The following is a 13,530-nucleotide window of genomic DNA, read 5'->3' as shown; positions in this document are numbered from 1 at the left end:
CTGAGTCGGACGAGAGAGACAAGAGAGATCAATCTCCGGATCGGCGTGTTTGGCGTGTTTGCATCCTTACATATTAGGCCGACCGTTTAGTTCATTGATGGCATCATCTGTTTCCCCCTTCCGTCCTTTTATCTACTTCCAGTCTTTTATTCTATCTGTCTCTTTTATCATACTCATCTCTGGCTCGATAAAATGGACCACTCCCACCACATGGACATGGACATGGGCCACAACCACGGCGACATGGATATGGGCGGTGGGCAGTGCAACATGAACGTATGCTCACCCTCCCCTCCCCAAACACTCGCTTACGACTGGCTGATATAATGGGGGTAGATGCTCTTCACCTGGTCGTCGAAAGACCTCTGTATCATCTTCCGGCAGTGGCGCGTCACAGGCCCGTTCTCGCTCTTCGTCTCCCTGGTGGTTATCGTGCTGTTGACGGCGGGTTATGAGGGGGTGAGGAAGGTGACGAGACGGTATGAGGCGATGCATGGAAGGCGGTTGAGTGCTTTTACAGCTGTTACTGGTATGTTTATCCTATCCTAACTATTGAATTCTGTGTTGTTTGAATTTTGGTGGATTTGGTTTGTTTGTTGTTTTCTGTCTTCTGTGATGCGTGTCTATGTCTGTCTGTCTGTCTTCTGGCTCGATTGGCGCGGGCATTGACAACTCAAGGCAATGACCGTCAAGACATCGAGTCCGTCGACGATGCGACTGCGCCAGATTCCCATAACCATCATCCTCCTTCATCATCCAACCACGCCGGCTTACCCCTGCTTGTAGGCAGCGATACTCGGAGGGCCTTGGAGCACCGCGGCAAGATCGTCCTGGCGCTCTTGTATGCGGTGCAGGTGTTTTACAGCTTCTTCATCATGTGAGTTATGTCCTTCGTCGGTTTCTCGACCCAGTGCTGACCGTCTAGGCTCCTCTTCATGACGTACAACGGCTCGGTCATGTTGGCGGTCGCGGTGGGTGCGTTCGTCGGGTATTTGGTCTTTGGGGAGGATACCACGGCGGCCAAGACGGTGGCTTGTCATTGATTGCTGGCTTGCCATTGACGGTGGACGGCGGGATACCGGGTTGAATCGCGGGAAAGAAGAGAGCGGATATAGATTGGTCTTTTTGTCACGAGTTCAATGAATGTGTTGTCTTCTTCATGGAACTTCCACGTCGCTCCCGTCGTCTCCGAACCCAAAGCTGAACCCCCCAGCCGAGGCATCAGCGGCCTCACCGTCCGGCTTGCCGTGGACGATCTCATCCCACTTGCGCTTCTTGCCATCATTTCTCTTCTGCAGCTCTTCCTCCGCCTGCGCAAGAAGCTCCGGATGCAGTTCGCGCATCTTAGTCACGAACCGGTCGTAGGGGTTCTGAACGTCCTTGCGGAACCCAGAGATCTGGTCAGCCTTGTTACCGAGGAAGTCCAGCGCCGCCGTCAGATGCCCCCGCGGGATGAAGTTCTGCGTGACAGCGATGGCCGGCTCCAGGTTGACGACCAGGTGCCACCAGCCCGACGGGACGTGCAGGATCTCGCCCGCCGCGCAGACGCCCTCGATGCAGCCGGGCGTGCGGCGCGCCTCGCCGTGGAACCCGAGCAGCCACTCGGCGATGCTGAGCGGCGATGTCACCTCGCTTTGGTCCTCGGACACGAAGACGCCCGGCGGCGGGGGCAGCTTCGTCGACGACGGGAACATGATCCAGTATTTGGACCCGCGCACGACGGCGTTCCACGCGCTGGTGGCGTTCGGGTCCTTGTGGAAGCTGCTTCCGGACCGTTCGGGCCCGACGATTAGCCACTGGCGGTCGGGACGGTCGTCGCCTAGCACGGAGAAGAAATCTTCCCCGAAGCACGGGGGCGGCCAGTAGGCGGCGGCGGAGTCGTTCTTGGTCCGGTCGATCTGGAGGTCCATCTTGGAGACGAAGGCTCGGTCGAATAGGTAGAGAGGTCTTTCGTCCATGTTGCTTTTCATGTAGTCGACGTAGGTGCGGAACGGCCAGTCAACCGACTCGGCGCGGAAGACGACGTCCCCGTAGGTCGACAGCAGCGAGTCCATGGTCCAGGTCTGGTAGATGGGCCATTCCTTCACGGGCTCCGTGAGAATGAAGGGGGTGTCTGTCCATTTCTCCTGAAACTCCTCCTGGGACAGATTGGGCAGTCGCGCGATCTGGTTCTTGGCGGGGATGTCGGCGACATAGGGGTCGATGGAGACGTGCGCACAGTGGAACGGACGGTGTAGAGCGTCGGAATAGAGACTCGAGCAGTCCAGGATGCACACTCCCGACGACGGGAGGTTAAGATAGGTGGAGCGCCACGTTCCTCGCCATGTAAATGAAGGTGGAGGAGATCTGTATACAGTACTTTAGTCCATGTTTTCCCTGCCTATACCATCCCCCACGGAAACTTACTCCACAAAGAGGGCTTTCCACAGCTCCTCGGCTCGAGTAAAAGCATACAACGCCTTGCACGTCCGGCCAACAGCCAGCAAACCCGACCCATCGAGCGACTCCAGCACATTCAAGATCAGCTCGTCGGGCAGGAGTCGAAACGCGCCAATGGCATGACGGAGGTTCTCCGCCGCCAGCAGGGCGTTCCCACTCGGTTTGACTCCCAGGGGATGACCGGGAATGGTATTCTGACTAGGCAAATCCTGCAGACTGTCATTGGGATGCGACGTGTAGATGCTCCTCACCGCATCGGAGTCCCGGTTGGTGGGGTCGAAGGAGGTGATATCGGGCATTTTCATTCCTGCTGTCACCTCTGTGTGATTTCGAGTAATCTGCAGGCACAAGCCAAATGAATTCAATCCCAATGAATCATCCGATATGACTCTATAGCTCCGTCGTAAGCAACCGACCGATGTGACTCAACTGGAGATAGAAGAAGTATAGCCTCAGGTTGCCGAATGAGAAAAGAGGGCAAACCTGAGGCTGCACTGATTGGCTGCTGCCCAATACAGCAGGCGGTGAGTGTCGGCTAGACTCAATAGCGCGAAAAGAGGAAAATTTTCTGAGCAGAAAAAAAAAACAGCAGAGAATCTTTGGGTCGAAGTCGGCTGCAACTTTTTTTTTTTTTTTGCCCTTCCCCTCCCCGCCTCATTCTTCTTTCCCACACTACATCTTTTTCATCTCTCCCACTTCACCTCTACTTTTAACTACACTTCTAGATCCGGACTCAAGTCGTGGTTCTAGTTTTTTTGATACTTTTTTATCGTTACTTTACGGTATGTTTCCGTGCTTTTTTTTCTCCTCTTTCTTTCCCCCTCTGCGTTCTCTTGTTCCTGCCCCACTGTCGCTGTCGCTGGTCGCTAACAAAAATTTTATCTTGCAGCTCACTGTCCGATCACAGCCTGTAGCCTGTGATCTTTTTATCTACTCTCGCAAATATGGCTGACAAGGGTTTGGAGGATGTCCCCGAGGGTAGGTTATTTTCTTTTTTCTTATCTTTTTTTTCTTTCTCTGGACGTTGCGATGTGTGGTGGTCGCATGTGGCGTCGGGGAAAAATCAGCAAAGGAAAATATGACCCAGTGAAGGGGAAAGAATACAGCAAAAGAAGGAGAAAAGAAAAGAAGATGAATCGAAAGGGAGGGAAGGAAGAGGGAATGAAAGAAATACAGGGAGAGAGAGAGAATCATGATCAAAACAGACCATGCTAACGTCGCCAACAGGACAGATCGAGTCCAACTACGATGAGGTCACCGACTCCTTCGATTCTATGGACTTGAAGTCCGAGCTGCTTCGCGGTAGGTTCCAACTGGATGGATAGAATCAAAATGAGAGTATGCTGATTCGTCTCAGGTGTCTACGCCTACGGTTTCGAGCGTCCCTCCGCTATCCAGCAGCGTGCCATCAAGCCCATCATCAACGGTAGGTTTTCTTACCACTCTTTTATCCAGCGTAGCATGGTCTAATCCATCCAGGCTCCGATGTCATCGCTCAGGCCCAGTCCGGTACTGGCAAGACCGCCACCTTCTCCATTGCCGCTCTGCAGAAGCTGGACGCCAGCCTGAACGCCACTCAGGCCCTGATCGTCGCTCCCACCCGTGAGTTGGCTCAGCAGATCCAGAAGGTCGTCATCGCCATCGGCGACTTCATGAACATCAAGTGCCACGCCTGTATCGGTGGTACCGCCGTCCGTGATGACATGAACGCCCTCCGTGACGGCCCCCAGGTCGTCGTCGGTACCCCCGGCCGTGTCCACGACATGATCCAGCGCCGTGTCCTGCGCACCGATCAGATGAAGATGTTCATCCTCGACGAGGCTGATGAAATGCTGTCGGTATGTTTTTTTTCCCCTTTCCCCCCTTCTTGAACCCCTAAAATCCAGTAACTGACCGTCCTAGCGTGGTTTCACCGAGCAAATCTACGACATCTTCCAGCTGCTTCCCCAGTCCACCCAGGTCGTTCTGCTGTCCGCCACCATGCCCCAGGACGTCCTGGAGGTCACCACCAAGTTCATGCGCGACCCCATCCGTATCCTGGTCAAGAAGCAGGAACTCACCCTGGAAGGTATCAAGCAGTTCTACATCGCCGTCGAGAAGGAGGACTGGAAGCTTGACACCCTGTCCGATCTCTACGAGACCGTCACCATCACCCAGGCCGTCATCTTCTGCAACACCCGCCGCAAGGTCGACTGGCTCACCGACAAGCTGACTGCCCGTGACTTCACCGTCTCCGCCATGCACGGTGATATGGAGCAGTCCCAGCGTGACGTGATCATGAAGGAGTTCCGCTCCGGTTCTTCCCGTGTCCTGATCGCCACCGATCTGCTGGCCCGTGGTATCGATGTCCAGCAGGTCTCCCTGGTCATCAACTACGATCTGCCCGCCAACCGTGAGAACTACATTCACCGTATCGGTCGTGGTGGTCGTTTCGGTCGTAAGGGTGTCGCCATCAACTTCGTCACCGCTGACGACGTCCGCATGATGCGTGAGATCGAGCAGTTCTACAGCACCCAGATCGAGGAGATGCCCATGAACGTTGCTGGTACGTTTTTCTTATTCTTCTGGGATGATATTGGATGACATTGATGCTAACGGTTTTAGACCTCATCTAAACTTTTTGAGTCACCTTATGTCTCGATGCGGATTACGATTGCAGTTGCCAATGATCCAAGGGTAAGCTGCGGTGGACACGGCGTTAGAACATCGTTTTGCTTCTCTTGGCCGAGAATTTACCAAAAGTAGTGGCTTTCTGTATCTCCAGCATTTACCGGCGGCTCTCAGGGCGAGCTCTGGTTGCTGCTGTTCATGGTTTCCTTTGTCTTTATTTTTATCACTTATGGAGATGCGACATGCCTGTTCGACTTATTTGCTGTAATTCATGATTTTTGAAATCACGTTTTCTTTTTCCTTTTTCTCTTTATCTGTTTTTGTCCATTTTCTATCTTTTTTTTTCTTTGCGATCTCCCTCTTGCTCCGGTTGGTTAATGATGTCGCTTCATGCAATCCGGAGGCAGAGCGCGAAGAACAAAACCGAGTGATCCTGCATCATGGATGCGATGGCAGCACTTGGAGGAGGTTCTGTGTGACGTGGCTGTATAGCTATAGACTGAAGGCAATACATTTACGAACTGTTGTCTTGTAGTTGTATTATGGGTATGTCACACCTGATGACACCCTTCCCCATCCTATCCTATCCCATCCCATCCCTAACCCCCTCCTGATCTACCTCACCACCTCACCTACACCCCCCACCCCAAAAAAACCAACCAAACCACAAAGTGAACAAAGTAAATTCAAATGACAGCCCAAGAAAACCCATCCACCTCTCGCCCTCCCTCGCACTGGAACCCAACAGCCCCCTCCCTCCTCTGGGCCCACGAACTCCGCCGCGAAAACATCCATCTCATCAACCGCCTCGACACGGCCCACGCAGAGCTCACCTCCCTAACCTCCACCGTCGCCGAGCTCCGGCGCACAACGGCCCATCTCGCAGAGCAGATCACCACCGTCGATAACCGCTACGAGGCCCGGCTGGATGGCTTGCGCGATGGCTTCACGCAGCGGGTTGATCTCCTTGTTCGGCGCGTGGATGTGCTCGAGGGGAGAGTTGGGATGTTGGAGGGGATATTAGAGGGGAGCTGTTTGGGTGCTTGGGGGTTTGGGGGCGGGGATGGGAGTGGGAGTGGTAGGTCTTTCTCTGTCTGTCTGTCTGTCTCTTTGAGAGGGTGTCGCTGTTGTTGCTATGTGTGTGTATAGCGATTGCCATGCGGCGTTGCAGGGATCTGACTGACCGACCACCTACCTTGTGTTATTCACCGGGTAGTACTACAAGGAAAGAGACATCCAAACAGACGCACTAAGCACTCCCAGGGAGAGGCGTCCTCAGAATCAGACCCAATCTCAGACCAAGATCAAGACAAAGACGAAAACACAATCCTCGTCCCCGACTCCTTCCCCCTAGACAAGCGCCAACCAGACACTAATCAACAAGACTCCAACCCCAACGAATACAACTACCTATCAGCCCATCCCCAACCCACACCAGATCCTCCTACGCCTAGTCCTATCACCGCCACTAGAACTACCACTACGTCCACAGTCACAGTTACCACTCGCGACAGCCCCAGCCCGTCTAGTCCAGCGGTATCAGAGCAGCCAACAGCAATGCAACTCCAACAAGGTAGCCGACCTCTTGAAGAGTATATCCGCTTTGGGGGGAGTCTGCGCGCGGGATTGAAGCCGTGTAAGCGCGAAGGGGAGATTGTGGGACGGTTTGTGAAGGGACTGAGTGATGAGGGTGTGAGGGGGATCGTGGAGAGGAGGATGGATTGTGTGGGGTGGGTTTGGGAGAGGATGGTGGGTGTTTTGAGGGAGGTTGTTGAGGATAGAGGGGGTAGTGTTGCTGTTGTTAAGGAGAGTGGATGGGCTGCTGCTGCTGCTGGTGAGGATAACGGAGGAAAGGAAGGTAGCAGAAGAGGCAAGAGGAGGCGTATTTCTATTGTTTCTCCTGATGAGGAGGATTTGTTGCAAATGGCTGGGATGCATGTTGGGTAGGTGGTAGGTAGGCAGGTATCACCATGTTCCTATGGCAGTGTCTATGACAATCTAGCTCTTGTATATGTAGTATACAGCGACTCTAACACAGGAGAAAAGCTAGGTCTCACTATAAAAATACCTCCCCTCCCTATCCTCAACCTGAACCTCAATCCTCCCCTCCTCAATCTCCTGCCCCCCCACCTCAATCGACGCCCTCATGACATCCCCCGCCTTAACCTCTCCCACCCCTTTAGGCGTCCCCGTGAGCACAATATCATCCTTCTCCAACGTCATCACGCGCGAGATCTCCGCCAGCAGGCGCGGAATGCGATAGAGCATCAAGCCCGTCGAGTCCGCCTGGCGCGCCTGCTCGCCGATGCTCAGCCGCAAGAAGGCATCGTGCGGGTTCGGAAGGCGCGATTTCGGAATCTCGTTCGACACGGGTAGGAAGGTGTCGAAGCCTTTGGCGATTGTCCAGGGGAGACCCTTCTTTTTGGCTTCGTCCTGGACGTTGCGAGCTGTCATGTCGATTGAGAGGAGGTAGCCTTTTATTATATTATTAGCATTGCCATATATATAGAGTGAGAGTAAGGTTAGGAGGCTTACTTCGAATCGCATCCATTGCGCCCTTCTCATCGTTCGGGTCCAAATCCCGAACGGTGCGGCCCATGACGAGCGCCAATTCCACCTCGTAGTGGAGTTTGGTGCCGCGCGGGCGCAGCACGGGGCCTTCTCTAGGGCATAGAATGGAGGAGGCGGGCTTGAGGAAGAAGAAGGGCTGTTTGGGCTTGGTGTTGTTCAGCTCGGTGATGTGGTCACTGCATTCATTAGTCGGTCCGTTCATCTTTCTCCAATTGCTCCGTCAATTCTAGACGGTAATTGAAATTGAAATGCAATGATGAAAGGGACGTACGCATAGTTGCGACCGATGCAGATGACTTTTCTGCAATTAGCTTTGATTGCGCTGGCCATGGTGAATGTGTCTGGTGGGAAGTTGAAGGAAGACAACGAGGGGAGAAGAGGGGAAAGAGGATATAATGGTCAGGAAGTTGTTCGGGCGGGAAAGCCGACGTGCGGAGACGGCCGCAATCTCCGAGACTCGGCGGTTGCATGGGGAATGGTAGCTTTGTGGGGAGTGTGGGGGATCTGGTGTCGTGTAGCATTGATCTTTTTTCTTGATCATTCTAGATTATAGAGGATGTCATGTTATAGAGATTGAGAAGTAAGTGTATTGCGACTGGGACTGCAGTGAAAGCCACGCCAAGCCCGATCAGCGAAACTCCGAGCACCTCATCTTCCTTTCTGATTCTTCCTCTATCCTCCTTCTCTTCGTCTTCAACCTAGTCACCATGCAAGTCGCACAGATTCTCTCCGATCTAACATCCCTTCAAGTCTGTGTACGTATCCCATCAAAACCCACGAAGCGACTCCGAACTAACCAACCCAGGATCATCACGACGCCCTCGCCCTCGTCACCGTCAACGAGAGGATTCCCCGCACCCACACCGCAGAGGGGAGCGCATCCCCGGCGAAATCTGCATCCGTCGACCCCGCGGAGCAGACGGTTCACGATGACCTCCGTCGCGCCACGGAGCTGGTGGAGTTACACTACGAAATCAAGGCGCGCCATGCGGACGGGATCGTGGACGATGACCTTGCGAGGGCAAGGGACGAGGTGGATCGCGTATTGATGGAGATGGAGGAGGATGCTTGGTAGGATATTCAGAATGCGACGAGGTACGATATGAACATGAGGTTATGAAGAGGGAACTGGACAGGCATCTGTGGCATATGTTGGTGTTGGGTATAGGCGTACGGGTTCCGAACGGACGGATGGCTGTTATATGGCTGTTATATGTATACCACTGGTTCAACTGGACTGAGCCTTGCTGTATTTTGATTGAATTAGAGGGGTTTAGGTACTTCTCTCAAGAAACCACCTACTACGATCTAGATCTATCAATCCACGTCCAAGCAGAGTATGATGTATGCAATGACGTCCTCAGGCACTCTACGCCAAGACGCAAGGCGGTGAGCCTATCTTGCTCGTCACGAATCATGATCGATTTATCGCCAGTTGAGCTTCACTCCGCCATTCCTCTTCCTCCCCCTCGTCTTCTCCTCTCTGAGATTTCTATTGCCCTCCCGCATCATGGCCACAAGCGTGGATGCGAAGCTGCTGCGGCGGACCAAGTTTCCACCCGAATTCAGTCGCAAAGTCGACATGACCAAGGTCAACATTGAGGTCATGAAAAAGTAAGCGATGCCGACTCCTTGCCCAACCTCCTCCCCTGTCGCTGACCCCGTCCGTATAGATGGATTGCAGGAAAGATCTCCGAGATCTTGGGCAACGAGGACGACGTTGTCATTGAACTGTGCTTCAACCTCCTCGAGGGAACCCGTTACGTACGTGCCAACCTACCGCGGGGAACGAAGGGAAATCGGAATGACCGCTAATATGATCCTCTGTGCAGCCCGATATCAAATCGCTACAGATTCAGCTCACAGGCTTCTTGGACAAGGATACGGCGAACTTCTGCAAGGAACTCTGGTCGCTCTGTCTAAGTGGTCAGGAGAATCCCCAGGGTGTTCCCAAGGAGCTGCTAGAGGCCAAGAAACTCGAGCTCATCCAGGAAAAGGTCCGTCTAGGTCTCGTATAATACTCATGATAGATGATTCATTGACTGACAACTCTCAGATCGAGGCAGAAAAAGCGGCCGAGCAAGCGCGACGACAGAAGGAACAAGAGCAACGGCGGGAGCGGGAAATGGAAGACCTGCGGCGGCGCGACCGTTCGGATCGGGGGCGTGGAGGAAGAAGAGGAGGTGGGCGCGGGGGTGGGCGCGACTTCGAGCGTCGTCCATCGCCACCCCGACGACGCAGCCGTGAACGGTTTCGCGATGCGCCGCCATCCCGGCGTGACTTCGACTCATACGTACCATCGCGGCGAAGCCGACGGCCCAGCCGCTCCCGGTCTCGCTCCGTTTCCTCGTCACGATCCCCGCCCCCTCGTCGCCAACAACGCTTTTCCAGCAGGGACAGGGACCGACGCCGACGCCGCCGGTCGGCCAGCGGTTCAATCTCCCCGGAACGCCGGCGGTCCGCCCCTCGCCGACGCGGCAGCCCGGACTATGGTGATCGAGTGCGGTCTGCTTCCCGCAGTGGTTCCTCGCGCTCACGTAGTCCCAGACGAGATCGCAGAAGATCGCGATCGGTGTCGTCACGCAGCTCATCCCGTTCACCGCCCCCGCCTTCTTCCCGGGACCGGCGCCGGAGGAGGGGCTCTTCGGCCTCGGATGATGACCGGGGCGCTCCGCGACGGAGAGGATCCTCGCCTCACCATTCTTCGCGCACGCATAAGAAAGAATCACCAGCTGATGTTGCAAAGGTCCGCAAGACCCGTGATGATCGCCGCTTGAGCCGTAGCCGCAGCCACAGCCGCAGTCGCAGTCGCAGCCGGGGCCGGGGCCGGAGCCCGACGATGAGTATCAGCAGCAGCCGCAGTCGAAGCCCAAGACGACACGACTCGCGCAGCCGCAGTCGCAGTCATAGTCGCAGTCGCAGCCGCGGTGAAGGCCGAAAACGGCGACGCTCAATCCCCAGATATGCCCCGACGGCCCGCCGTCGGCGCGACTCGTCTTCCGTGTCAGCTCGCGACGAGAAGCGGCCACGGGTTCGAGAAGCAGACTCCGATGCCGCGCCGGCACCAAAAAGATCCCCAAGCCCAGCCGACAAAGCTCCCCCAAGCGACCATGACATAAAGGATGCAGCTCCCGAGGTGGGTGAATCACTTTAAGTACGTTTGGGTATCTGGGGGGAAAAGAAAGAGCGATAAGGTTTCAATTCAAACAATGAGTCTTCCACGATGTCTGTCTATCTATCTGTCTTTCTGTCTTTTTCATCACTGTCCATCCATCCTACGAATGCCGTTGCTACGGGACTGATTGATTGATTGATTGATTGATTGATTGATTGATTGATTGATCCTTCTGCATCCGGGCTGGCTTCGGCTAACGACGTACCAACACATAGTCCACGCACTCTGCCCATCGGCCGGCCGCTGCGCGCATCTCGACCACCGCGCTACGCGAGAAGCTCCTCCGCGAAAAGCTGGTCGCCCGGCGACGGTCGTCGAGGGCAGAAAGGTAGGTTGGTCAGTCGCCACCAGGATGGGAGGGAACCAACCGTGTGAGTCCAGTCGTAAGTCTGCGGGATTTGCGCATGTTCGCCACGCTCACAGCAATAGATAGTTCTGCAATATGACTGCGACCTACTTCATGTTCTGCATAATATGTACACAAGATATAGTCATCAATCAAAATAGTAGAAGAGATCCCAAGTACCAGCATAGTTGAAGTCAATTGGAAGCCCGCCTCAGAACCTCTTCCACGGACAATGACTGATTGGTTTGGAAGTCCATTTACTTTCCAACCTGCTTATTCGAAGACAGAGTCTGCGTATACTCGTCCTAACTTGCAAATCGTCCTATTACCAAGACACACTCGGCTGCAGCTTACCCTCGCTGTAGAAACATTACTGAGCAGGATAAACAGTACATAGTTTAGGTTATGTGGAGACTGGAGAGACTGGGGAGAAACGGTTCAAACTGTCAGTATGACAGGCTATGAACCTTGCCAGTCGTCTGTATTTCTTTTCCGTATGCTAACATTAATCAATCGCAATGTAATCATAGAAGTCGAGGAGTCCAGACTCCAGACCGGTAGATAAACAGATAAATTTATAGATAGAGACAGACAGATAGATAAACAAACACCGACACCCCCCAAACACCACGCCATAATTACTAAACCCACGCACACACCAGGATAAACACCAGGATAAACAACGAACCCGGGAGATTAATATATCCAAGACAGCTAATCCTCCAAAAAAAAAACCAACACCCAGGATGATAAAACCGCCGTGCATGTATATCATTTTTAAAACCTTATTTTGACCTCCGCTTGCTTTGGTTACAATGCACTTGTTCGTGTCTGGTGAATAGAATGGTATGACTATACATTGATTAAAAATGTACGGTTGAGTAATCAACGCTTCATAATCAATTAACTATCACGGCCGATAAACAAAGGAAGGAAGAAACCTAATTAAAACCCTTGATAACACCATTCTCCACCATAATCAACCATTATCACAAATGATTATTAGTATTATTATCATCGCTATTGAAAGAGAAGGAATCACATGCCCAACCGTCATGATGTCACGCAATTTCCTTCCGACTCCTTCCCCCTGTCAATCGCGTGGCTGGGGCCCTCCAGGGCCCCCCTTTGCGTGGCTTATTGGGATCGGCTGGTTGATGTTGGAGGCGGGTCGTCGTTTCTTCCTTTTTTTTTCTCTTTCCCCGTTTTTATATTATTTTATATTATTTTATTTCATCTTTAATTTGTTTCGTATTGTTTATGATTATTATAGTTGCCTAATTTGGGGCCGAGGTTGGTAATACTAATCTTGTCTAATGTCTATACTATGGTAGTCTGGAGTGTTAACTGTATATCATCATGCTAAAATTCGTCATAATACTCTACAAAATCAATAGAACAAAATATGTGCCTGACAGTAATACCATGTACATGATCGAAATATAGAAGGAATGTACTCCATTGAAGGGAATCAAAAGCGTCAACGAAAAGAAAATGTAGGAAGAGAAAAGGCCAAGGCAACATCAGAAGTCAAATCAATAACAAAAACTAAGTAAACAAATAAACATCTTCCTGGCGAGTTATAACGCTACATGTGTGCCGATGTAATCCTCTTTTCCCAGCCAGTGGTGTCCATCCGTTCGTGATCCCCTCTACTGGCCCCCGGTCGAAACCACACATGCCCAGAGAAGAATTTTAGAATTAAAATTAGGTATGTACAGGTATCTTCACCGTTGCTGCCATGGCGATCGTCGCGGAAGGTTGGATTCCTCAGTGCGGGAGATCTTCTCCCTTACTGGGGCGGGCAGGAAGCGACGCTGACGGTCGTCGTCATGGTGACCACCCTCCGGGGCTTGCCGCTGGGCGCCTGAGTGACCTGGGGCGAGTCGCTGTTGGTGGCGACGGGGATCACGGCCTCCGAGGTGATGGTCTCGCAGGGGGTGCTGCTGGCAGCGGGGGCCTCGGTCGAGGTGGCCACGGGGACGACGGTCTCCGAGGTGATGGTCTCACAGGGAGTGCTGCTGGCCTCGGGGGCAGCAGAGGCGGGGGACTCAGTAGAGGTGGTTACGGGCACCACGGTCTCCGAGGTGAAGGTGTCACAGGGAGTGCTGCTCGCCTCGGGGGCGGCAGAGGAGGGGGAGGGCTTGTGAGGCACGACAGGAGCGGAGGAGTGAGGGGAGCTCACGGTCGAGGTGGCCACAGGCACAATCGTCTCGGAGGTGATGGTGTCGCAGGGGGTGCTGGAGGCCGCGGCGGACGAGCTGTCGGTAGGCTGGACAGCGGGAGCCGAGGGGGACTCGGTGTGGGTGGCCACGGGGACGACGGTCTCCGAGGTCAGGGTGTCACAGGGGGTGCTGCTCGCCTCAGGAGCCGGGGAAGCAGGCGACTC

The 13,530-nt window shown here is 53.7% G+C and overlaps 8 protein-coding genes across 8 annotated transcripts; 5 read left to right on the top strand and 3 right to left on the bottom strand.

The window, feature by feature from the left end:
- Positions 1 to 192: 192 nt before the first annotated feature.
- On the top strand, positions 193 to 1,043 carry BDW47DRAFT_125493 (low-affinity Cu transporter; the record flags this gene model as incomplete). The annotated part of the gene is made up of 4 exons (XM_024816396.1): positions 193 to 276; positions 337 to 529; positions 679 to 877; positions 926 to 1,043. 4 exons carry the CDS (start codon positions 193 to 195, stop codon positions 1,041 to 1,043), a joined length of 594 nt encoding a protein of 197 aa, XP_024672355.1.
- A 114-nt stretch (positions 1,044 to 1,157) lies between these two features.
- BDW47DRAFT_125492 (putative F-box and JmjC domain protein) lies at positions 1,158 to 2,738 on the bottom strand (the record flags this gene model as incomplete). The annotated part of the gene is made up of 2 exons (XM_024816395.1): positions 1,158 to 2,346; positions 2,407 to 2,738. The coding sequence occupies 2 exons, from the start codon at positions 2,736 to 2,738 to the stop codon at positions 1,158 to 1,160; spliced, it is 1,521 nt and encodes a 506-aa protein (XP_024672354.1).
- A 328-nt stretch (positions 2,739 to 3,066) lies between these two features.
- Positions 3,067 to 5,570, top strand: tif1 (putative eukaryotic translation initiation factor 4). Its single transcript, XM_024812507.1, has 7 exons — positions 3,067 to 3,221; positions 3,329 to 3,417; positions 3,667 to 3,741; positions 3,797 to 3,865; positions 3,919 to 4,277; positions 4,342 to 4,984; positions 5,044 to 5,570. Exons 2-7 carry the CDS (start codon positions 3,384 to 3,386, stop codon positions 5,052 to 5,054), a joined length of 1,191 nt encoding a protein of 396 aa, XP_024672353.1. The 5' UTR covers positions 3,067 to 3,221; positions 3,329 to 3,383; the 3' UTR covers positions 5,055 to 5,570.
- Positions 5,571 to 5,739: 169 nt separating this feature from the next.
- BDW47DRAFT_125490 (uncharacterized protein) lies at positions 5,740 to 6,996 on the top strand (the record flags this gene model as incomplete). The annotated part of the gene is made up of 2 exons (XM_024816394.1): positions 5,740 to 6,048; positions 6,313 to 6,996. The coding sequence occupies 2 exons, from the start codon at positions 5,740 to 5,742 to the stop codon at positions 6,994 to 6,996; spliced, it is 993 nt and encodes a 330-aa protein (XP_024672352.1).
- Positions 6,997 to 7,095: 99 nt separating this feature from the next.
- On the bottom strand, positions 7,096 to 7,978 carry BDW47DRAFT_131569 (fumarylacetoacetate hydrolase family protein; the record flags this gene model as incomplete). Its single annotated transcript, XM_024817338.1, has 3 exons — positions 7,892 to 7,978; positions 7,585 to 7,796; positions 7,096 to 7,523 (listed from the first exon to the last, which is right to left on the bottom strand). Exons 1-3 carry the CDS (start codon positions 7,948 to 7,950, stop codon positions 7,096 to 7,098), a joined length of 699 nt encoding a protein of 232 aa, XP_024672351.1. The 5' UTR covers positions 7,951 to 7,978.
- Positions 7,979 to 8,250: 272 nt separating this feature from the next.
- Positions 8,251 to 8,979, top strand: BDW47DRAFT_105228 (uncharacterized protein). The gene is made up of 2 exons (XM_024812506.1): positions 8,251 to 8,371; positions 8,422 to 8,979. The coding sequence occupies exons 1-2, from the start codon at positions 8,328 to 8,330 to the stop codon at positions 8,693 to 8,695; spliced, it is 318 nt and encodes a 105-aa protein (XP_024672350.1). The 5' UTR covers positions 8,251 to 8,327; the 3' UTR covers positions 8,696 to 8,979.
- Positions 8,980 to 9,076: 97 nt separating this feature from the next.
- On the top strand, positions 9,077 to 11,262 carry BDW47DRAFT_105227 (PWI domain-containing protein). Its single transcript, XM_024812505.1, has 5 exons — positions 9,077 to 9,234; positions 9,294 to 9,384; positions 9,453 to 9,617; positions 9,677 to 10,756; positions 11,011 to 11,262. The coding sequence occupies exons 1-5, from the start codon at positions 9,131 to 9,133 to the stop codon at positions 11,125 to 11,127; spliced, it is 1,557 nt and encodes a 518-aa protein (XP_024672349.1). The 5' UTR covers positions 9,077 to 9,130; the 3' UTR covers positions 11,128 to 11,262.
- A 1,671-nt stretch (positions 11,263 to 12,933) lies between these two features.
- On the bottom strand, positions 12,934 to 13,503 carry BDW47DRAFT_125485 (uncharacterized protein; the record flags this gene model as incomplete). The annotated part of the gene is made up of 1 exon (XM_024816393.1): positions 12,934 to 13,503. A coding segment is annotated over one exon (570 nt), but the record flags the coding sequence as incomplete, so codon positions are not given.
- Positions 13,504 to 13,530: the final 27 nt, after the last annotated feature.

This window comes from Aspergillus candidus (genome assembly GCF_002847045.1).
Source record: "Aspergillus candidus strain CBS 102.13 unplaced genomic scaffold BDW47scaffold_20, whole genome shotgun sequence".
Taxonomy (NCBI): domain Eukaryota; kingdom Fungi; phylum Ascomycota; class Eurotiomycetes; order Eurotiales; family Aspergillaceae; genus Aspergillus; species Aspergillus candidus.
This window is presented reverse-complemented; position numbering and strand designations above follow the sequence as displayed.

Coding starts and splice junctions, on each gene's coding strand:
- tif1 (XM_024812507.1), top strand. CDS start 3,384: ATGGCTGACAAGGGTTTGGAGGATGTCCCCGAGG. Junction 3,418..3,666: donor TTTGGAGGATGTCCCCGAGG/GTAGGTTATTTT, acceptor CGTCGCCAACAG/GACAGATCGAGTCCAACTAC. Junction 3,866..3,918: donor CATCAAGCCCATCATCAACG/GTAGGTTTTCTT, acceptor TAATCCATCCAG/GCTCCGATGTCATCGCTCAG.
- BDW47DRAFT_105228 (XM_024812506.1), top strand. CDS start 8,328: ATGCAAGTCGCACAGATTCTCTCCGATCTAACATCCCTTCAAGT. Junction 8,372..8,421: donor GATCTAACATCCCTTCAAGT/CTGTGTACGTAT, acceptor GAACTAACCAAC/CCAGGATCATCACGACGCCC.
- BDW47DRAFT_105227 (XM_024812505.1), top strand. CDS start 9,131: ATGGCCACAAGCGTGGATGCGAAGCTGCTGCGGCGGACCAAGTTTCCA. Junction 9,235..9,293: donor AACATTGAGGTCATGAAAAA/GTAAGCGATGCC, acceptor CCGTCCGTATAG/ATGGATTGCAGGAAAGATCT. Junction 9,385..9,452: donor TCCTCGAGGGAACCCGTTAC/GTACGTGCCAAC, acceptor TCCTCTGTGCAG/CCCGATATCAAATCGCTACA.